Genomic DNA, 18,391 nt, shown 5'->3' on the forward strand with positions numbered 1-18,391 from the left:
TCCTGGTGCCCCCTTGGTGGTTGATGTATGCCACCGCCGTGGCATTGTCCGTCTGCACCCGAACCGGGCAGCCCTGCAGCCGGTCCGTCCAGCGATGAAGACAGAGCCTTATCGCACGTAATTCCAGAATGTTGATCGGGAGGGAAGACTCCCCCTCCGACCAGGTCCCCTGGGCGGACAGAACGCCCAGAACACCACCCCAGCCCGACAGGCTGGCATCCGTAGTGATTATCGTCCACGAGATCGGACGAAACGACTTGCCCCCGGACACCAACGGGGACCGGAGCCACCACAGAAGGTTTTCCCTGGTGCGATGACTCAACGAGATCTGAAGATCCAGAGATTGAGGTCGCCCGTCCCACTTGGACAGGATCTCCGCCTGGAGACCCCGCGTGTGAAACTGAGCGAAAGGAATCGCCTCGAAGGCCGAGACCATCAATCCCAGACATCTCATACACGTCCGCAGAGACGAGTGTGGAACGTCCCTGAGGGACCTGACTTCCTCCTGAAGAGTCCTGAGCTTGTCTTCCGGCAGGAAGACCTTCGCCTGCACCGAGTCCAGTATCATTCCCAGATAGGGAAGACGAACCGACGGACTCAGTGTCGACTTTGGAACATTTATCGTCCAACCGAACTCCTGCAGAGTTTGCATTGTGACAGACAGGTCCTTCTCCAGACCCTGACTGGTCGCAGACCGAATCAGAATGTCGTCCAGATACCCCAGGACAGAAATGCCCTGGGCCCTCAATAATGCCAGAACCGGTGCAAGCACCTTGGTGAAGACCCGCGGAGCCGAGGCGAGCCCAAAGGGCAACGCCACGAACTGGTAGTGATCCTCCGCAATGGCAAATCGAAGGTATCTCTGATGCCCCTCGAATATGGGGATGTGAAGGTACGCATCCTTCAAATCGATGGAGGCCATGAATTCCCCCGGAACCAGGGCAGCCACCACCGAGCGCAGGGACTCCATGCGGAACTTGCGAACCCGCACAGAGCGGTTCAGAGCTTTCAAGTCCAGAATCGGACGAACCTTGCCCTCCTTCCTGGGCACGGTGAACAGATTGGAATAAAACCCCCGAAATCTGTCCCGATGAGGCACCGGAACCACCACACCCTGAGCCCTCAGGTCCCGCACCGCCAGGTGCAGATCCCGCAGGCGCTCTGGAGACAGTTGTAGATTTGAGGGAAAAAATCTGCTCTCCGGCCGAGAGAGAAACTCGATCTTGTAACCAGATCGAACGATTTCCAGAACCCATCTGTCCCGCACACGGGCCAACCAGGGCTGAAGAAAACCGAGCAAGCGTCCCCCCACCCCAAAACTGGGTGAGGGCGCCCCTTCAGGCCGAACTGTTATGGGCCGCAGGTCCGGATTGGCCGGACTTCTGTTTCCCAGACCAGGGCTTCTTCTGAGAGCCTTGGCCTTTGAACGGTTTGCCCTTGTAGTGCGGCCGAAAGGCACGAAAGGACCCCTGAGGGGGCCGAAAATTTGCATGCTTCTTCCCAGAAGCCCCCTTAGCCTTGGGGAAATGGGGCAAGAGAGTGCTCTTACCCCCGGTGATCCCCTTAATCAACACATCCAGGGACTCCCCAAAAAGGCGAGACCCATCATAAGGCAGATTGGCTAAGGTTTTACGTGAAGATTGGTCCACCGACCAACATTTCAACCAAACCAGGCGGCGAGACAATACCGCCACGCTGTGCACACGTGCAGCCAACGGAATCAGGTCCAGGTCCGCATCACACAGATACATGACACCCTGGTGGATCTGATCCACCATATCCAGGGTCGCCGCCGAGGCCGAATCGGCCACTAGGACGCGCCTAAGCATCTGCGTCCAACTTGCGATCGCCTGGGCCGCCATGAGAGAAGCAAACAGAGCCTTAAGCATAGAACCCGTAACAGAATAAGTATGACGGGCAAGAGACTCCAGTCTCCTATCCGTGGCATCACGGAAAACAGGGGAACCCTCTGCAGGAATCGCAGTGGCTTTGTTCAAAACCGCAATTGCATGATCCACTGGTGGAGGCACACACCACCGTTCATCAGTGGCAGGCGAGAAAGGATAACGCAGCTTGAATTTACTTGGTACCGCAAAAGGTTTGCGCAGATCGCGCCATTGATCCTTAACAGCGCGCTGAAAATCAGCATTGCAGGGAAAAACCTGCGGCGTCCTGCGTTTTCTCTGCGTCCCATAAGCCGCCAAGGCAGCGGGAGGACACACTTCGTCCTGCAAACGCAGCGTTTGCTTAATGGAAGCAATCAACTCATCCATGATTGCAAGCTCTTCAGGCGAGCCAGGGGGAGAATTATCGACCCCCTCAACTTCAGCCTCCACCTCAGACCCCACTAGATCAAGAGAGGAGCGGGACCCCGATAAGGGGGTCCCTGCTAGAACAGCCCCATCACCTTCACCCTCAGAATCAGAGGACAGAGCAACTCTGGGCCGTTTAGTAGATTGAGCAGCCACCAGCATGTGCACCTGGGCAGCAAGGCCAGCCACAATAGTGGCTAAATCCCCCCCTGGGGGGGAAACAGCGGTCCCCTGGCTTTCCACCAATACTGTGGGAAACAACCAAGGGTTAACTGCCCCCTTTCAGCAAGCGCGGCAAGCGCAGCCCACCGCACCACACTCAGGCACAATGAGACCCCCACAGGGAATATACAGACTGAATACAGGCAATGGCAAACAGGAATAGAAGGATAAAACCTGAGGAGACCCCGCTGCTGCTGCTGCCTCGATCGGTGTTCCAGGAAAGAGGAAGTGATGCTGCCAGGGCGCTCTATGTAAGCCTATGGAGGCTACAAGAAAATGGCCGCCGTGCATGTAAACCATGCGGCCGGAGCGGGCGCCGGTAAAATGGCGTCGTTTGGCGCCGAAATCGCCGCTCCATAGTGCATAAAAACACACACAAGCTTATCCCATTATATGGATACATGTTAGATCGCTGCAGCGATCGCTGTATATGCCCCAACATGCCATAAAAACATGCCCCCCAGCACACAGCTTCCCACACTGCCCAGCCTGACACACACAGTGTCACACAGCTCCCCCCCCCTTGCAGCCCACAGCATGCAGCCGAGAGATAGGGAGACAAGCAGTGTGAATAAAGGCAGGTTACACAGTCCCAGACTGAGACCCCCCCCAGACAGACAGGTCCCCACATAGATACACTTACCTCACATGGCGTGGGGAACCCGCACAGGCGAACAAGCCGCTGCACATGAGGCAGGGAGAGTCGCAATTCAAGACGCACACAATGGCAGTTAAGAAACCGCACAGCGTCCGGTGAGGTAGCCACCTCACCAATCATCCCTGCACCGAACAGGGATGGGTCGTTCACTGTGCCAGGAGCGTTACCTGGCTGAACGCTCGATGGCAGACTGGGAAGCCACTGACCCACGACCTGCGATCAGGGGGATCAGCCCGAGACCCAGTCCGCATGATCCTCTTCGTCCGAAGAACTAACTAATGCTGACCAAAATAACAGCTAAGTAAAGGTAGAGAAAAAAACTCAAACAAAATATTAAAAAGAAGAAAGAGTCTGGGACAAAAAGTCCCAGCACAGAGAGAGCCAGCCACTCCTGACAAGCTAGACATTAAAACTGAGATATGGTTGCAGGAAGTAGGAGGGTATTGACTGAGGGGACCACCCCTTGAGGGTGGGATATGTTAAAGCTTTATTGTTAACATATTCTGTTGCCTAGCTACTCCTTCGGAGCAAAGTCTAATACCCCATATGTGACGAATATGAAGAGGCGGCGACTGTCGGAGGACGTAAGAGAAAGTGGGTTTTACTGTCCTGTCGCCGCACATAGCCATTCCTAAAAATATTGACACCCCTGCATTTGTCAGATAATGCACCACTTCGCCTAGAAAATTTTTGCAATTACAAATGTTTACGCATTCTCATGTATATTTCTTTGGTTTGTATTTGTATGACAGAAAAAAGCCAAAGCTGACACATGGCCGGCCGCTATGGAGCTGCCGCATCACTTTTGCTTTGAAGCCAGTTGCTTGCTCTACAAAACCCACACAGGCTGACGGCTCGGTAAACATCTTAATGTTGCGCAGTGGACACATTAAGATCTCCGGAGACTAACTTGTAACCTTGAGATAGTCCATGCTTTTCCATAATTTATTCTCAAATCCTCAGAAAATTCTTTGCCGCTCTCTCTCTTCTCCATGTAGCACAGACACATACAGAGAGGTAGAGTCAATTTTTCACCATTTTACCTGGTTGCCGGTGTGATTTCTATATTGTCAGCACCTTGTAATTGACACAGGGGAGCTTAATTACAAATTACAGGAGCATCACAAACTTCAAATGCAATTATTTCTTACAATTATGAGAAGGTGACAATTTTGTCCAGTCCATTTTTGGAGTTTTGATTGGAATTGGTCAGATATGGCTTTTTTTTTATCCACTGTTTTTGTCTCATGCCAATACAAACAAAAAGGAAAAAAAAAAAACAGGAGAATGCCTAAAAATTTGTAATTGCAACAGTTTCCTGGGCGAAGTGGTGCATTATCTGATAGAAAGATTTTGTGATGGGAGAGCCCTCACTGAGTGATTCTAGCACACCGAGGCCGCACCTCGAGTACTCGGTGTCTTTCCCACTGGACGCTATGGGGAGGGCAGTGCCATGTGCCCAGGGGGTGTGAGGGGCCCCGATCCTGATGACAGCAATAGAGAGGTACATACCTCCCCTTTCAGCCTCCTTTAAAACGCCCAGGGGGCTCTGACAATCTAGCTGCAAACAACCCATTTGACTGCTGCATGGTCATAGTGGACAGTATCAGGCAATGCATATAGCGGTGTCTGAAATATGGATCAATGTTTCATTGCCTACTTAGGACGTACACTTTACAACCCTAACCTTTGGCCTTTTTCTTCTATATACCGTTTGGACTTTTTTTTTTTTTATCTGGGAAATTATACACCTGTACGGTCGGCCGCCCCCCTCTCTTGCAGGATCAACACGAGTTGCCAATCTTAAACATCCAAGTAAGCTTGTTACATTTATTGGTTGATTTCTGACATGCCCACTGTAGAAGCCTAGTGCTCCAACATATTTACCTGCTTTATAGACACCCATCCAGCCATTTAGTTGCAAGACCTTTTTTCCCCCCTGATGCTCTTCCTCTTCTCATCCTTTCTTTCTTTCCTGGGCCCCTCTGACTGACGGGCTTCGGCACAGTAAATTTCAGGTAGGCAGGGATAACCCCATTGTGGCACCTGTTTAACCACCTCCTTCCTAAGCCTATTCTGACACTTTGCTCCTTCATGCAACATACTTTTTTTGCTAGAAAATTACTTAGAACCCCCAAACACATTATATATATATATATATATATATATATATATATACACACACACACACACACACACACACACACATAATATATATATTTAGCATAGACCCTTTAGAAAAAAAATGGTGTGTGTTGCAATGTTCTATGTCACACGGTATTTGCACAGAGGTTTTTCGAATGCAATTTCCGTAAAAAAAAAAAAAAAACAGTAAAGTTAGCCCAATTCTTTTGTATAATGTGAAAGATGTTGCATCTAGCAAATGGATACCCCAACATGTCCTGCTTTAACATTGCGTCTGCCTATGGAATGGCGACAAACTACGGTGATTAAAATTCTCCATAGGCGACGCTTTAAATGCATTAACAGGTTACTAGTCAGGAGGTGCTAGAATTATTGCTCTTGCTCTGACGTTCGGGACAATACCTCCACATGTGTGGTGCGATCACCGTTGACAAGTGCATGCGGGAGTAACCTATGCGTTCGCATTTTCATGTAAGCACAGTGGGACAGGGGCGCTTTAAAGGAGATGTAAAATCAAGATTTTTTCACCTTAACGCATTCTTTGCATTAGGGTGAAAACCCCCCCCCCCTCCCGTTATTCTTACCTGAACCCAAACGTTCCAGCGACAAGTACGAGCCCAGCAGCTCAAGCCGCTTTCTCTGGTCATCGTTGGATAGATCGATAGCAGTGTTTGTCAATGGACGCAGCAGCAGGACTCGGGAGCGTGCCCGCACGGGTGCCCCAATGGAAAGCAGCTCTCTGTGTAAGCATCCAATGAGGAGTCAAATCGGCGCCGGGTGCCCCAGAAGAGGAGGATTGGGGCTGCTCTGTGCAAAACTCTTGCACAAAACAGGTGAGTATAAAATTTTATTTATTTTTTTTTAAACAGAGCTATGGTTTAAATTTTTTGGTTTAGACTTGCACATCTTCAAAAAACGATTTACTAACGACAACATAAAGGAGGGGTTACACGCCATCTCTTTTCAGTCTTTTCTGCCAAAACAGAAAAAGGGAAGAGGCTAGAAACAACAAATCCAGCTTACATGGTCTTATTTTCATTTAATGCATCCAAGATCCGTTCATATCGTTCTGCTTTGGGCGTGTCTGCCAGCTGAAAAAACAAAAAGTTGAGGCATAATGAATGTTCTTCTATGAAAGCAACACGTTTTTCCTACATAAATACAGAAAAAGTAGGCACTATAGAAATGGCAACAAAAAATAGTTCTGTTACCACAACAGATTGCAGAATTTTTCCCCCCACAAGACCATTCATTGGCAACCAACTACACCTTTGTAACTCTACCTTTTAGAGACTGGTATCTTAATAGAATTACATTTTTTTTTAAATAAAAAGAGAAAAGAGATTATATTCACAAGAACATAATCTTCCCCAGTGTATATAAGTAGGCCTTTACACTTGTAACAACTGGCCTTACATACAAAGATTTGCCATCTATTAACAATCTGCTTATTTAAAATGACATTTCCATCCAATACTGATATTTCAGTGTTGGATGATGGAGAAGTAATCAACCAATTTTTGTTAATAGCTCTAGTGTTTAAATCTTATAAACTGCTCATAGGTGGAAATAATTTTGAGTCACCTTTAAATATTCCTGCCCAACAGGAGTTAACCTAACAACTTCTGCTGAACGAGACTGTTCGAAATCTTTTTTCTCAGTCGGCTAGCTGCACCCGTTGATCAGTGTATTATAACAGCAGAGGAGCCCTTGCTGTCAGAATACCATGGATACAGCAGGGAGTATCCTTCCATCCAGCCTGCATGTGTGTGTGGATGTGGGAACCAGTTATTTTTTTTTTTTCCCCAAACAGTCCTCTTAGCTGATTAAAAAAAAAAAAAAAAAAAAAAAAAAAAAAAAAGAAGAAGGATTAGGTTCCTGGTCTGATCAATCACTGATAATGCAAAAAAAAAAAAAAAAAAAAAAAAAAAAAAAGTGTCTAACACAAATTGTCACCAACAAGAAAGGGATGCTTTAACAAGAAAAGGAGCACAGAACCAGTGTCCAAGCTGAAAACCTGAAACCCACCAAGGACTAAAACAACTTTCTGTATAGGGAAGGAAAAAAACACCAAGACCAAACATTGGAAATCAAGAAAGAGAGCAAGACACTAGTAGAAACAGGTACCACACAAGGGACCTGGGAAAAATCCTAGCAAGAGCAAGACCAGCCAGTCCAAAGCACCAAGCCTCGATTTACCTGACCCCATAAGTGTAAAAAAAAAAAAAAAAGTTCTAAACCTCAAACAATTGTTGAAAAGGCACAATTCACCAGGGAAGAACCCTGAAATGGAGTAGAACCAAAGGCTGGAAAGGGTGTGAAATATGAAGAGTCCAGCACGAAACCAGGATTCAATCCTATGCCAGCACAACTGAAGGGGTCAAGTGCACAAGCACACAACAAGGGTTGGCAGAAGAGAGCACCATAGGCTGGCAAGATGGGTTACAACCCTGAAGTAGCTAGACACATTCACCTGTACGCAAAAATCCAACTGAACAAAGAACCCTGCCTATCTTTGATTTTAAGATTCTCAGAACTAAGAATGCTCCAAACTCCCCCGATTCAATGAAAAAAAAAAAAAAAAAAAAAAAAACAGCAGCATCCATGAAAAAAGGGACAAGACTTTTCAGTACAAGAAAAATTCACCTGAGGGAATCCAGAAGTAGGAACAGTGCCAGAAAGGCCTTTACTAATCTGCATATTAGCTAAAAAAAGGAGGAGCCTAAACCCAGGTGGAGAGATTCCGGAGTCCTTAAGTCATTTTCAGTTCCTTAAAGTGGTTGTAAAGGCAGAAGGTTTTTTTTCTTTGCATCAAGATGAAAAGCTGCCTGTGTGCAGCAACCCCCTCAGTCCCCCCCCCCTAATACTTACCTGAGCCCCATCTCGATACAGTGATGTTGCATGAGAGACTCAGCTGGCCAGGACTCCCCTCATTACCTGAGACAGCAGCGCCATTGGCTCCCGCTGTCGTCAGTCAGTCTATGCTGGTTAACATCGCCCACAGGTAGTTTCCAATGCTGAAACCAGACGAAGCAAAATCCAGCCAGATATTTCAGTCATATAGCCCCCTTGACAAGTCATCCACTTCGGCCCATGGGGACATTGTTCTTTACATGAGGTCTTAGTATCCCACAATAGGATGCCAAGAAAAGACACCAGCAAAGATACAAGAGCCCATCATACACTTAAGAAAAAAAAAGAAACAAAAAAAAAAAAAAAAAAAAAGATACAGGAACCCCACACTCTGAAGTACAAGGCATTTAGGGGCAACAATGAGGATTCAGAATTATTTTAGGTCAGAGGACAGTTGACCAGGCAAGCTCAGGGGTCCCTCTGAAAAAGGAACGAACCAAGGTGTATCTGGTACCACACTAATGACCTTACATGCCACACGAAAAGAGGATTTTTGAGAGTGGGGGTTGGTGGACAGGATAAGACAGCTCCTTGAGGTTAAAGCACAGGAATTAGATTCAAAGCCTGTAATTTGAGGACATCCCAAGAAGGGCAAGGGGTAAATCTGTTACCCGGCGCAGTGGCACAGGGAAGAAAAAAGGTATGTAGCTGAAGATAGTGCCGGAGGTAAGGCTATATCCTGAGGACCTAAAGGGGCACTCCTGAATTGCTAAACAGCAAACTACTCAAGGACCAGCAAGGATTAATAAATCAACCCCTCACATGGGAAAGTGGGGTGCACCTTCAAGCTTCTTGCTCCCAGCTTGCCTCAGATTGAGAGGGTCTAAATGCATCTACTCTAGAAATAATTGGTTAACATTTTCTTGGCCTTTTTAAAGTGATTGTAAAGCCTCTCCCTTTAAAAAAAAAAGAAAGAAAAAAAAAAAAAAACACGTTATACTTCCCTGCTCTGTACAGTTAGTTTTGCAGAGGAGCCCAGATCCTCCTCTTCTAGGGTCCCGTGTTGCTACTCCTGGCCCCTCCCTCCTGTCAAGTGTCCCCCCCAGCAAGCAGCTTGCTATGGGGGCACCCAAGCCAAGCTGCAGCACCATGTGTCCATTCAGACAAGGAGCTGAGTTAGGCCCTTCCCCTCTCTATTGATTGGCTAACTGACAATGATTAAAAGTTGCGGGAGCCAATGGCGTTGCAGCTGTGCCTCAGTCAACCAGGAGGGAAAGTCCCCGATGGCTGAGGGACTCATGGACATCACTGGAAAGAGAGGGGGCTCAGGTAAGTATTAGTGGGTGCTAGGGAGGCTGCTACACCCAGAAGGCTTTTTTTCCTAATGCATAAAATGCATTAAGATAAAAAAAACCTTCTGACTTTACAACTCCTTTAAGCTCAGGTAGGTGTATGTTCTGGCTTACAGTGATATCTCTGACAACATCAAGGGAAGGTCTGAAGAGATTATGTACCAAGATCAAGTGAGTCAGGTACTAGTTTATAGCATCTGTCTTCCAGCACATTAAAGAACTCTTTGTATCTGTAAGGAGAACAGACCCACACTGGACGCAAGTTTAGATACTTCTAACAAGCCATCACTACTGAAACGTGGGACTCCAAAAATCTGCTTCACATACTATAAAAGGCATCTACTGCCTACTGGAGGGCTCTTTAGGGATTTAACTAATTCAGCGAGTTTGATTAACCACTCTGGAAGCAATTTTTTAGAAGTATACACACTTTCAAAAATACATTTTTGGTTACAAAACGACTCTTTTTTATATGCCATGTCAGAGGTTTACAACCACTTTAAAGAAATTTTTTTTTTCTATTTTTTTTTTTATTAGTAACCTTAAATGTATTTCCACTTGACAGCCAGACTTGAATAACATCTACTTTATTTGTTACATGTTCCCATTTAGGCAGCATCATGTTTGCGGCTTACCATTTTAGATGCTCTTCTCTATAAACGTCAGCACTGAAAATTTGACTTGGTACTCCTCATTAATGAGGGGGGCTGGGAAGCTGTGTTTGCCATAAGTATCTGTACTTTCCTGGCAAATCTCATTATCAGTTGTAAATTAGATTTGAACAGTGTCTGACCTAACATATGGTTAGGCAGCCCATAGATTATTCGATAATCGCCCGATTCCCAAATCAACACTCAGTTGGGGGTTGGGTGCAGGAATCATTCTAGGCTGGCAAAACACAATGATTACGGCTATAGCTGCCAGCAGCCATCGTATGAAAAACCTCTGACCGGGTGGTTCTACCCAAATTGATCGATGGATTAGCTCCTGTCTATAGATGGATCGAATCTCAGCCGGTTCTAAGAAACATTTAAAAAAGCAGGGTTTTTTTTTTTAAACTTTTTTCCCTTAGGTATGCTGTGTAAATGGGGACACAACATACAGTGGAGATTTTGCCTGCAAACATAAAAACACAAAGGAACCTAAATCCAGGAATAAATATTAGCTAAATCAGGGAATTTTGTATCTTTTGCATGTTTAGAAAGATCTGGAAAGGACTACAATTGTATTAAGAACTTGCTTTGGAAAAAAAAACGGACTTAACGTACTTACCTCACCAGGATGCAACAGATCCCAGTTGTCATTTATATAAGTGATGAGTTCAAGTTCTGAATCAAAGTACTTCTTTTTATGAATAACACTTAGATTGTATAGGCAGAGGTGTGCTATGTCTACCCTAGAAGTCAAAGAACAAAATAAAAATACCATGTGTACTTTTCTGGTGTAGACACACCTATACCAGGAACAAACTTTCAGAGATAAGCTTTATAAGATGCAAAAATTGATCACTTAAAGTATGTCCAGCCAAAACCCCTCAATTTTGGATGGAAGGGGGGAAGTGTTAGAACTACTGCCAAGAGTTTTACTGCTATCCAGGTCAGAGGAATTCACTTCCTGTCCTGCTGACATTTTACCAGGCAGAACTCTACTAACTTCTGCTTTTCTACAGAGAAGGGCTAAAATACCTTTAAGGTTTTTTTTTGAGGTGTGCCCCTGTTGCTGATTTTTTTCTGTCTGATGAAACTGTAGTCAGCAGAACAGGAAGTTAGGGTAAATCTTTCCAAGGGAGCCCCAGATAGCAGTAAAATCCCAACATGACTTCTAATCTACCCCTTGCAATCCAAAATTAGAAAAAAACTTTTTTGGCTTGACATACGCTTTTTTTGCATGAACACATGTAGACTCAGATGTGCAAAGATATTAACAAAAAAAATAATTTGTAAATGAAGGAAGCATACCTAAAGCCCAATAATAGAAATAAAACCAATATGTATACAATACGATTTTTCAAGTGTTTTTCTCCCCATACATACCGTTTAATTGAAATATTTCAGATAGAGATCATAGACACTAGATGGCATATCTGTGCATGTGTCAGACAATCTGCATCAACCAAAGCTGGGAGGTAATAGCCAGCAACACAAAGTACTTTATCAATACACTTCATTTGAGAAAAGACTGTTGGCTTCTAGGGTTGTCTGAATGAATCTTGGCTGCCATTTTAAATTTTCCTGAGTGGGTTTAATTAAAGTAGAAAGCAGGTATAAAATGTGCTTTACTTTTCTTGAGCTAAAAGCTGGGCAGATTAAAAAGGTTAAAAAACAGAAAAATGTAGTCAAACAAATCAAACATTCCAGACCTTAGAACGTAAGAAAAAAAAAAAAAAAGTCAATTAGGCAGCATTAAGCACATGTTTTGGGATAAAATACACTACCTAATTTGCATTTTGGACATTAATTGGAATTTTTTTTGTCTGCATAAGTATTACAATCCTCCCCATTGTGCTCCACCACTGTAGCGGAAAGCACACATACTGAGCAAATTTGAGGCCCCTTTCACACTTGTGCGACTTGTCATGCGATTTGGGACTGCAAAATCACATGACAAGTCGTTCATGATTTCCAATGAGCCCCATTCATATCTGTGCGACTTGAAGTCGCACCAACTTCAAAGTAGTCCCTGCACTACTTTTGGCATGATTTTGATGCGCTTTGAGTAAAAGACATTTTAAGCCCAGTCAAACTCGCATCAAAATCGTAGCAAAAAGTTGCATCAAAATTGAGAGACTTTGAAGTCGCACAAGTGTGAAAGGGGCCTGACTGCTTCTACATATGAATATAAACAAAAGCTAATGGTTTAAAATATGAGCATTTTGATATTCTTTACTTCAAAGCACAACTGTGGACAGACTATAGCTATTAAGGTATGAAGCATAAAAATAAAAAATAAAAAATAAAAATATAGGAATCTTGACAGACCTGTAAATTCCATATCGTGGAGTACAATACAGACACAGAAGTTGATTCTTAGACCTCCGGTTATATACAACTGCCTTTAGATTAGACACTAAAAAAGCTTTGCTGGAACTGCCCCCCCCCCCCCCCCGGTGTACCCACATAATCTCATCCACCTCATGATGCTTGCTTTTTTTTTTTTAGAAAGCAGTAAGCAGATCAGAGGAAATAGCGAGGGACTATTGTCCTGTGCTCTGGGCTGTATGATTTCAGATAATAGGAATTTTGAAATACAGTTCAGGAGTTTATTCTTGGACCAAAAAGCCCCCATGCAATAAAAGGGAAGGAGAAATAACAGGAGGGGTCAAAGAATGTAAATAGACAGACGACAGCAGAAACACCTTGTAGATGAAGCAGGATCAGCAGAGGCTCAAACAGCTACCTGTCAAAAAATGGTTTTGAAAACTTGAACAGAAAAACAGATGGTAGCTCTGCCAGAAGGGTCATTGCTACATGCTGTAAAACACCCCAACCTCTTTGGAAGAAAGGGTACAAGTAGGAAAAGAGGGACTCACTCCTTAAGGGCAGGATTCCTGGAAAGAAACCACTGAGCGAGGGGGAGGAGGAACCCCCTGTGAGGAATGGAGGAGGGGGCCAGTTGGCAAGGGAATGCATGGCAGACAGCCATAGATGACATTCCCAACCCCACCAATAAATGCTAATCGCAAGGCTGCTTTCACACTGATCCCTTTTTCTTCTGCCTGTGGGTAAAAAAAAAAAAAAAAAAAAAAAAACGTACCTCCCCATTGATATGAAAGTGAACGGCATGGAAAAAACCTTAGTTAGACTTACCAGTGATGATTTTTCTAAGAGGCTTTAAGGGCAGCACTTGGAGAGAGCGTAGCTCCACCCAACTTCCCACTGCAGTCTTTAAATCCCTCCTCTTCCACCATGCCTTCAGTTATAGAGTAGCCTCGGACTTGCTGGAAAACAGAGCACACAACAAACAACCAAAACAGATTAAATAACTCAGAAAAAAACATAGGGATGGTAGTAAGCTGCTGTCCTGAAAGGCTCTTAGAAATATCATCACCAGTAAGTCTAACTTAGGTTTTCCAAAATCGCCTTTCAGGACAGCACCTGGAGAGGATAACCGAGTAACTTACCCTAGGGCGGGACCGCTGCCTGCAGCACCTTCCTACCGAAGGCCTGATCTGCAGATGACCATAAGTCTAGCCTATAGTGCCGAAGGAAAGTAGAAAAACTGGACCAAGTAGCTGCCTTGCATATTTGTTCAGGCGAAGCACCGGCTCTTACGGCCCAGGAAGCAGCCACTGACTTTGTAGAATGGGCCGCAATACCTTCAGGAGGATTTTCCCCCCGAGTTGTGTAGGCCTCTTTGATTGCCCACCTAAGCCACCTTCCTAATGTGCTTTTGGAGGCTTCGCGGGATCCTGTGAAAATTAAGAGTGCATTTGATTTTCTGAATTCCTTAGTCATAGATCGTGTAACAGACATCTTCTCACGACTAGAGTATGAAAGGACTCCTCCATGGCGTTAGCTGGAGTCGAGGAAATGGTAGGCAGTACTATTTCCTGAGTATAATGAAAAGATGTAGCAATCTTAGGATGAAAGGCTGGATCCATTAAGAACTAATCGATCCGGAAATATAACTAAAAAAGGATCTGCAATTGACAAGGCCTGAATTCCACTGATTCTACGGGCCGATGGAATTGCCACCAGAAAAATCGTTTTAATAACCAATCTCCTCAGAGAGGATTCCTCTAAAAGGTTCAAATGGAGCTTTAGTATGTCCTAATAACACCAAAGATGAATCCCATTTGGGAAAAATTGTAAAGGCTGTCGGCCTGTTCCGAGCGAAGGCCTTAGAAGACCTAATAACTAAAGTCTCTTGTGATAAAGTTCTCAAAAAAAAAAAAAAAAAACAGAGCCGTCACTTGGGTTTTTAGGATACTGAGTGCCAGCCTCTTCTCCATTCCTTCAAGGAGAAATTCCAAAACCTAATCTTTAACCTGAAGTCTCTTGCAAGAACACCAGGAATTCTATTTCTTCCACATCTTCAGGTAGATTGCTCTAGTGACCTTTTTTCTTCTAGAGAGAAGTGTGGTAATGAGTTTCTCTGACAGACCTCTGGCCCTCAAGAGGTCTTCCTCAGAAACCAAGCTGTCAATTGTAGATGATCAGACTCCTGGTGATTCAGAGTTCCCTGAGTTAGGAAGTCATTCCTGAACGGAAGCTTCCAGGGAGGCTTCGTGGCTAGATTTAGAAGTTGTGCAAACCAAGGCCTCTTTGGCCAAAAAGTAGTGATAAGGATCAAATCTGTAGATTCCTCTTTGAACTTCCTGAGGACCAGTGGTATCAGCTGAAACAGAGGTAAAGCGTAGCACAAGGGGAAGTCCCATGGATGAGCAAGGGCGTCTAGACCCAAAGTCTAATCCTCTGAAGAGGAAAGAATTTGAGCTTTTGCGTTTTGCTGGCTCGGAAATAAATCGACCTGAAGAGGACCCCAGACTTCTGCAACCATTAGGGAGACTTCCTGGTTCAGGCTCCACTTGGCTTCTATTACCCTGTACCTGCTTAGGAGATCTGCCAGGAGATTCTGGGAACCTTTCAGGTGAATTGCTGTTCGAGAAGCCACATTCTGTTCTGCCCATGGGAGACGCTGCATGGCGAGATCCAAGAGGCTCCTGCTCCTTGTTCCTCTGTTTCGATATATATGCAACAGCCTTCATGTTGTTAGACAGGACCTGAACATGTTGATTTCTGACAGCTTGTTGAAGGGATAGGAGACCAAGAAAGATGGCCTTCAACACCCGCCAGTTGGACAACTTCCTGGCCTCTAGCTTGGACCACGACCCCTGTGTAGTACGGTCGTCTAGATGGGCCCCCCAGCCCCACGCACTTGCATCTGTGGTCAGCCGTTTGTTTAGGGGAAATGACCACGTCAGGCCCCTTGTTAGATTGACTGGGTCTCTCCACCACCATAGAGCCCTCTTCACCCTTGAAGCAATCTTGATTGGTTTCTCTAGGGGCTCTAGATGTGACAGTTTCCAAGAATATCCATCTGGAGAGGGCGAGAATGCAGCTTGGCCCACTGGATGGTGGGAATGGACGCGGTAAGCAAGCCTAAGGCTGTCATTGCTACCCGGACCAAAACCCTGGGAGGTTTGTCTGAATCCGACTCGCTGAGGACTGGATCTTTCTTTTTTCCCCCTCGGGGAGTTTATGGTGTACCCCAAACAATGAATCTCCTGTGCTGGAATCAAATTGGACTTTTCCAAATTTAGGAGCCATTCCAGGTCCTTGAGGTGGGACCAGTCTCCTGTAGGTTTGCTGACAGAGTTCTGGAGTCTGCAAAGAGCAATAAGTTGTCCAGTTAAGGAACAATGGAGATCCCCCTCAACCTCAATGGTTCCAGTGCTTCTGCCATTAACTTTGTGAATACTGTGGGTGAAGACAACAGACTGAATGGAAGAGCTATGAACTACAAATACCGAATCGAGTCCCACAAGTTGACAGCAAAACAGAGAAACTTTTGATATGGCTGAGCAGCTGGGATGTGCAAGTAAGCATCCCTCAGATCTAATGACGTCATGAAACCCTGGGAATAGGAAGCTTTGTCACCAAGTAAATTGTATCCATCCGAAAAGGTTTGTATCGTATTGTCTTGTTTAACATTTTTAGGTTTAGAATCATTCAAGGTTTGCTAGAGCTTTTCTTTACCAGAACAATGTGAATAGAAACCCTGTCCATTCTGTTCCCTGGGGACTAGGGATACAACTTCCTGCTGTATCAGCTCCTGTAAAAGGGACATCATTGCGGAAGCTCTTTGTCTCTTGGGAGAGGAGTGACCAAGAATGCGTTAAAAGTATTCAAGAACACCAGGTTGTAGCCCTGGGCGATGAGGTTTCTAATGAATGGACTTGCGGTCATTTGCTCCCATTGTGGAAGGAAATTTGATAATCTTCCTCCCACCGAGAGAAGGCAGTCATTTACTTTCGGCAGCCTGGCAGTCTCGTCCTTTACCCCTGTAAGAGGACAAACACCTAGCCTTTTGCTCCTGCCCCTTCCCCATTTGGGACGGAGGAAAAAGGACAAAATTATTTTTTAAGAGGAAATTTCTTCTTAGAAGGGAAGGCTTTCTTCCTATCCGCCGTTCTATCCAGAACTGTGGAAGCCATAGCTGGTTTAAGGCTGGATGACGTGGAATCCCATGCCTTTTTAAGGAGAGAATCCGCTTTCCTGTCCATTGTATCCTTTAAGACACCCATATCCTCAAACACCAAATCTGTGCGACGAGAGACCTGAGAAAAAGCTGCGTCTACCTTGGGTCTTTTATTCCACACATAGGCCTCACCATCTTCGAAGGGGAACCTTCTAAGAGTTTTGGGAAAAAGGGGGCCCTCTCAGGATTTTCCACTTTTTTTTGTCTCTGACAGAACCCTATGTACTGGGAATACCCTATGTTTGGATTCATCCAGTCTTTTATACATTTGATCATGCAAAGAGAGCTGAGATTTTTCTTCTTGGATCTCCAGGGTAGAATAGATCCTTTTAAGTAAATCATCCATTTCTTCTAAAGATAATTTTACATTTAGAGGCTCTGGAACTATCCTCTTCTTCCTAATCTGAATCCTTAAGGGAAAGACATGTACCTGCTCCTTCTCCACTAGCACCTGCTGACTGAGGTGGACGCAAAGGAGCGGGATAAGGTACTTTGCTGGCATCCTGATGAACAAGGAACAAACTGAACCTAAAGTATCTGTTAACTCCTTCATAGAAGAAAAATCTTTACATTCGTTCTGTGGATTCATCCTTAACCACTTAAGCCCCAGAGGATTTTCCTGCTAAAAGACCAGGGGGTATTTTGCGATTCGGCACTGCGTGACTTTAAACGGACAATTGCGCGGTCGTGCGACGCTGTACCTAAACAAATTTGACGTCCTTTTTTTCCCACAAACAGAGCTTTCTTTTGGTGGTATTTGATCACCTGTGCGATTTTTTGATCACGCGCTATAAACAAAAAAAGAGCTACAATTTTGCAAAAATAGCAATATTTTTCACACTTTTTTATATGAAATTCCCCAAAAAAAAATGTAAAAATCAAAATTTTTTAAAATTTTTGGCCAATTTGTTTTATCCTACCTATGTTTGGTTAAAAAAAAAAAAAAAAATCGCAAAAAGCGTATTTTGATTGGTTTGCGCAAAAGTTATTGCGTTTACTAACTAAGGGAAAGATTTTTGTCATTTTTGTTGTTTTTTTTTTTTAACGCGTAATGGCGGCGATCTGCGATTTTTTTTGCGGTACTGCGACATTGCGGCGGACAGATCGGACCCTTGACTGACATTTTTGACACTTTTGAGGTTACCAGTGACATTTCTACAGTAATCAGTGCTATACATATGCACTGTTACTGTAAAAATACACTGGCAGTGAAGGGGTTAACTTTATTTGGGAGGGAGGGGCTGTGTGTGTCCCTAGGGGCGTGGTTTCTACTGTGATTGGCTGTGGCTCTAGCTGTAAGGACACTGATCAACGGATCTACATACTAGATCCGAGTGATCAGTGTCTTTACAGTGAGGAGAATGACAGGCAGCTTGTTTACACAAGCTGCCTGACATTCTCCCTCTCCCCCGACGATCGCCGAGTGGCCGGCGGACATCGGGTCCGCTGGTCACACGCGCGGGGGGGGGGGGGGGGGTCCGTGACCGCGCGGGCGCGCGCTCGCTCCCCAGACCCTCCCAGGCTAGTGACGTTAATTAACGTCACTCTGCCTGGCAGGGGCTGACCGCCGCAGTAAATCTACTTGCGGCGGTCGGCAAGCGGTTAAGGTCTGTTATGCAAGCTTTACATAGTGGCTTTGGCCAAGAATC

General features: G+C 45.1%; 1 protein-coding gene across 1 annotated transcript in view; it reads right to left on the bottom strand.

The window, feature by feature from the left end:
* The window catches only part of MTF2 (metal response element binding transcription factor 2), a gene marked incomplete at its 3' end in the record, with an annotated part of 94,384 nt that overhangs the window by 30,296 nt on the left and 45,697 nt on the right, over window positions 1-18,391 (bottom strand). The window contains exons 9-10 of the mRNA XM_082265815.1: window positions 10,815-10,938; window positions 6,361-6,428 (exon numbers count right to left, since the gene is read on the bottom strand). Coding sequence (XP_082121941.1) covers window positions 6,361-6,428; window positions 10,815-10,938 — 192 coding nt within the window. The remainder of the gene's footprint in view (window positions 1-6,360; window positions 6,429-10,814; window positions 10,939-18,391) is intronic.

Source organism: Pelophylax lessonae (assembly GCF_965119305.1).
Source record: "Pelophylax lessonae genome assembly, chromosome: 8".
NCBI classification, from domain to species: Eukaryota; Metazoa; Chordata; class Amphibia; order Anura; family Ranidae; genus Pelophylax; species Pelophylax lessonae.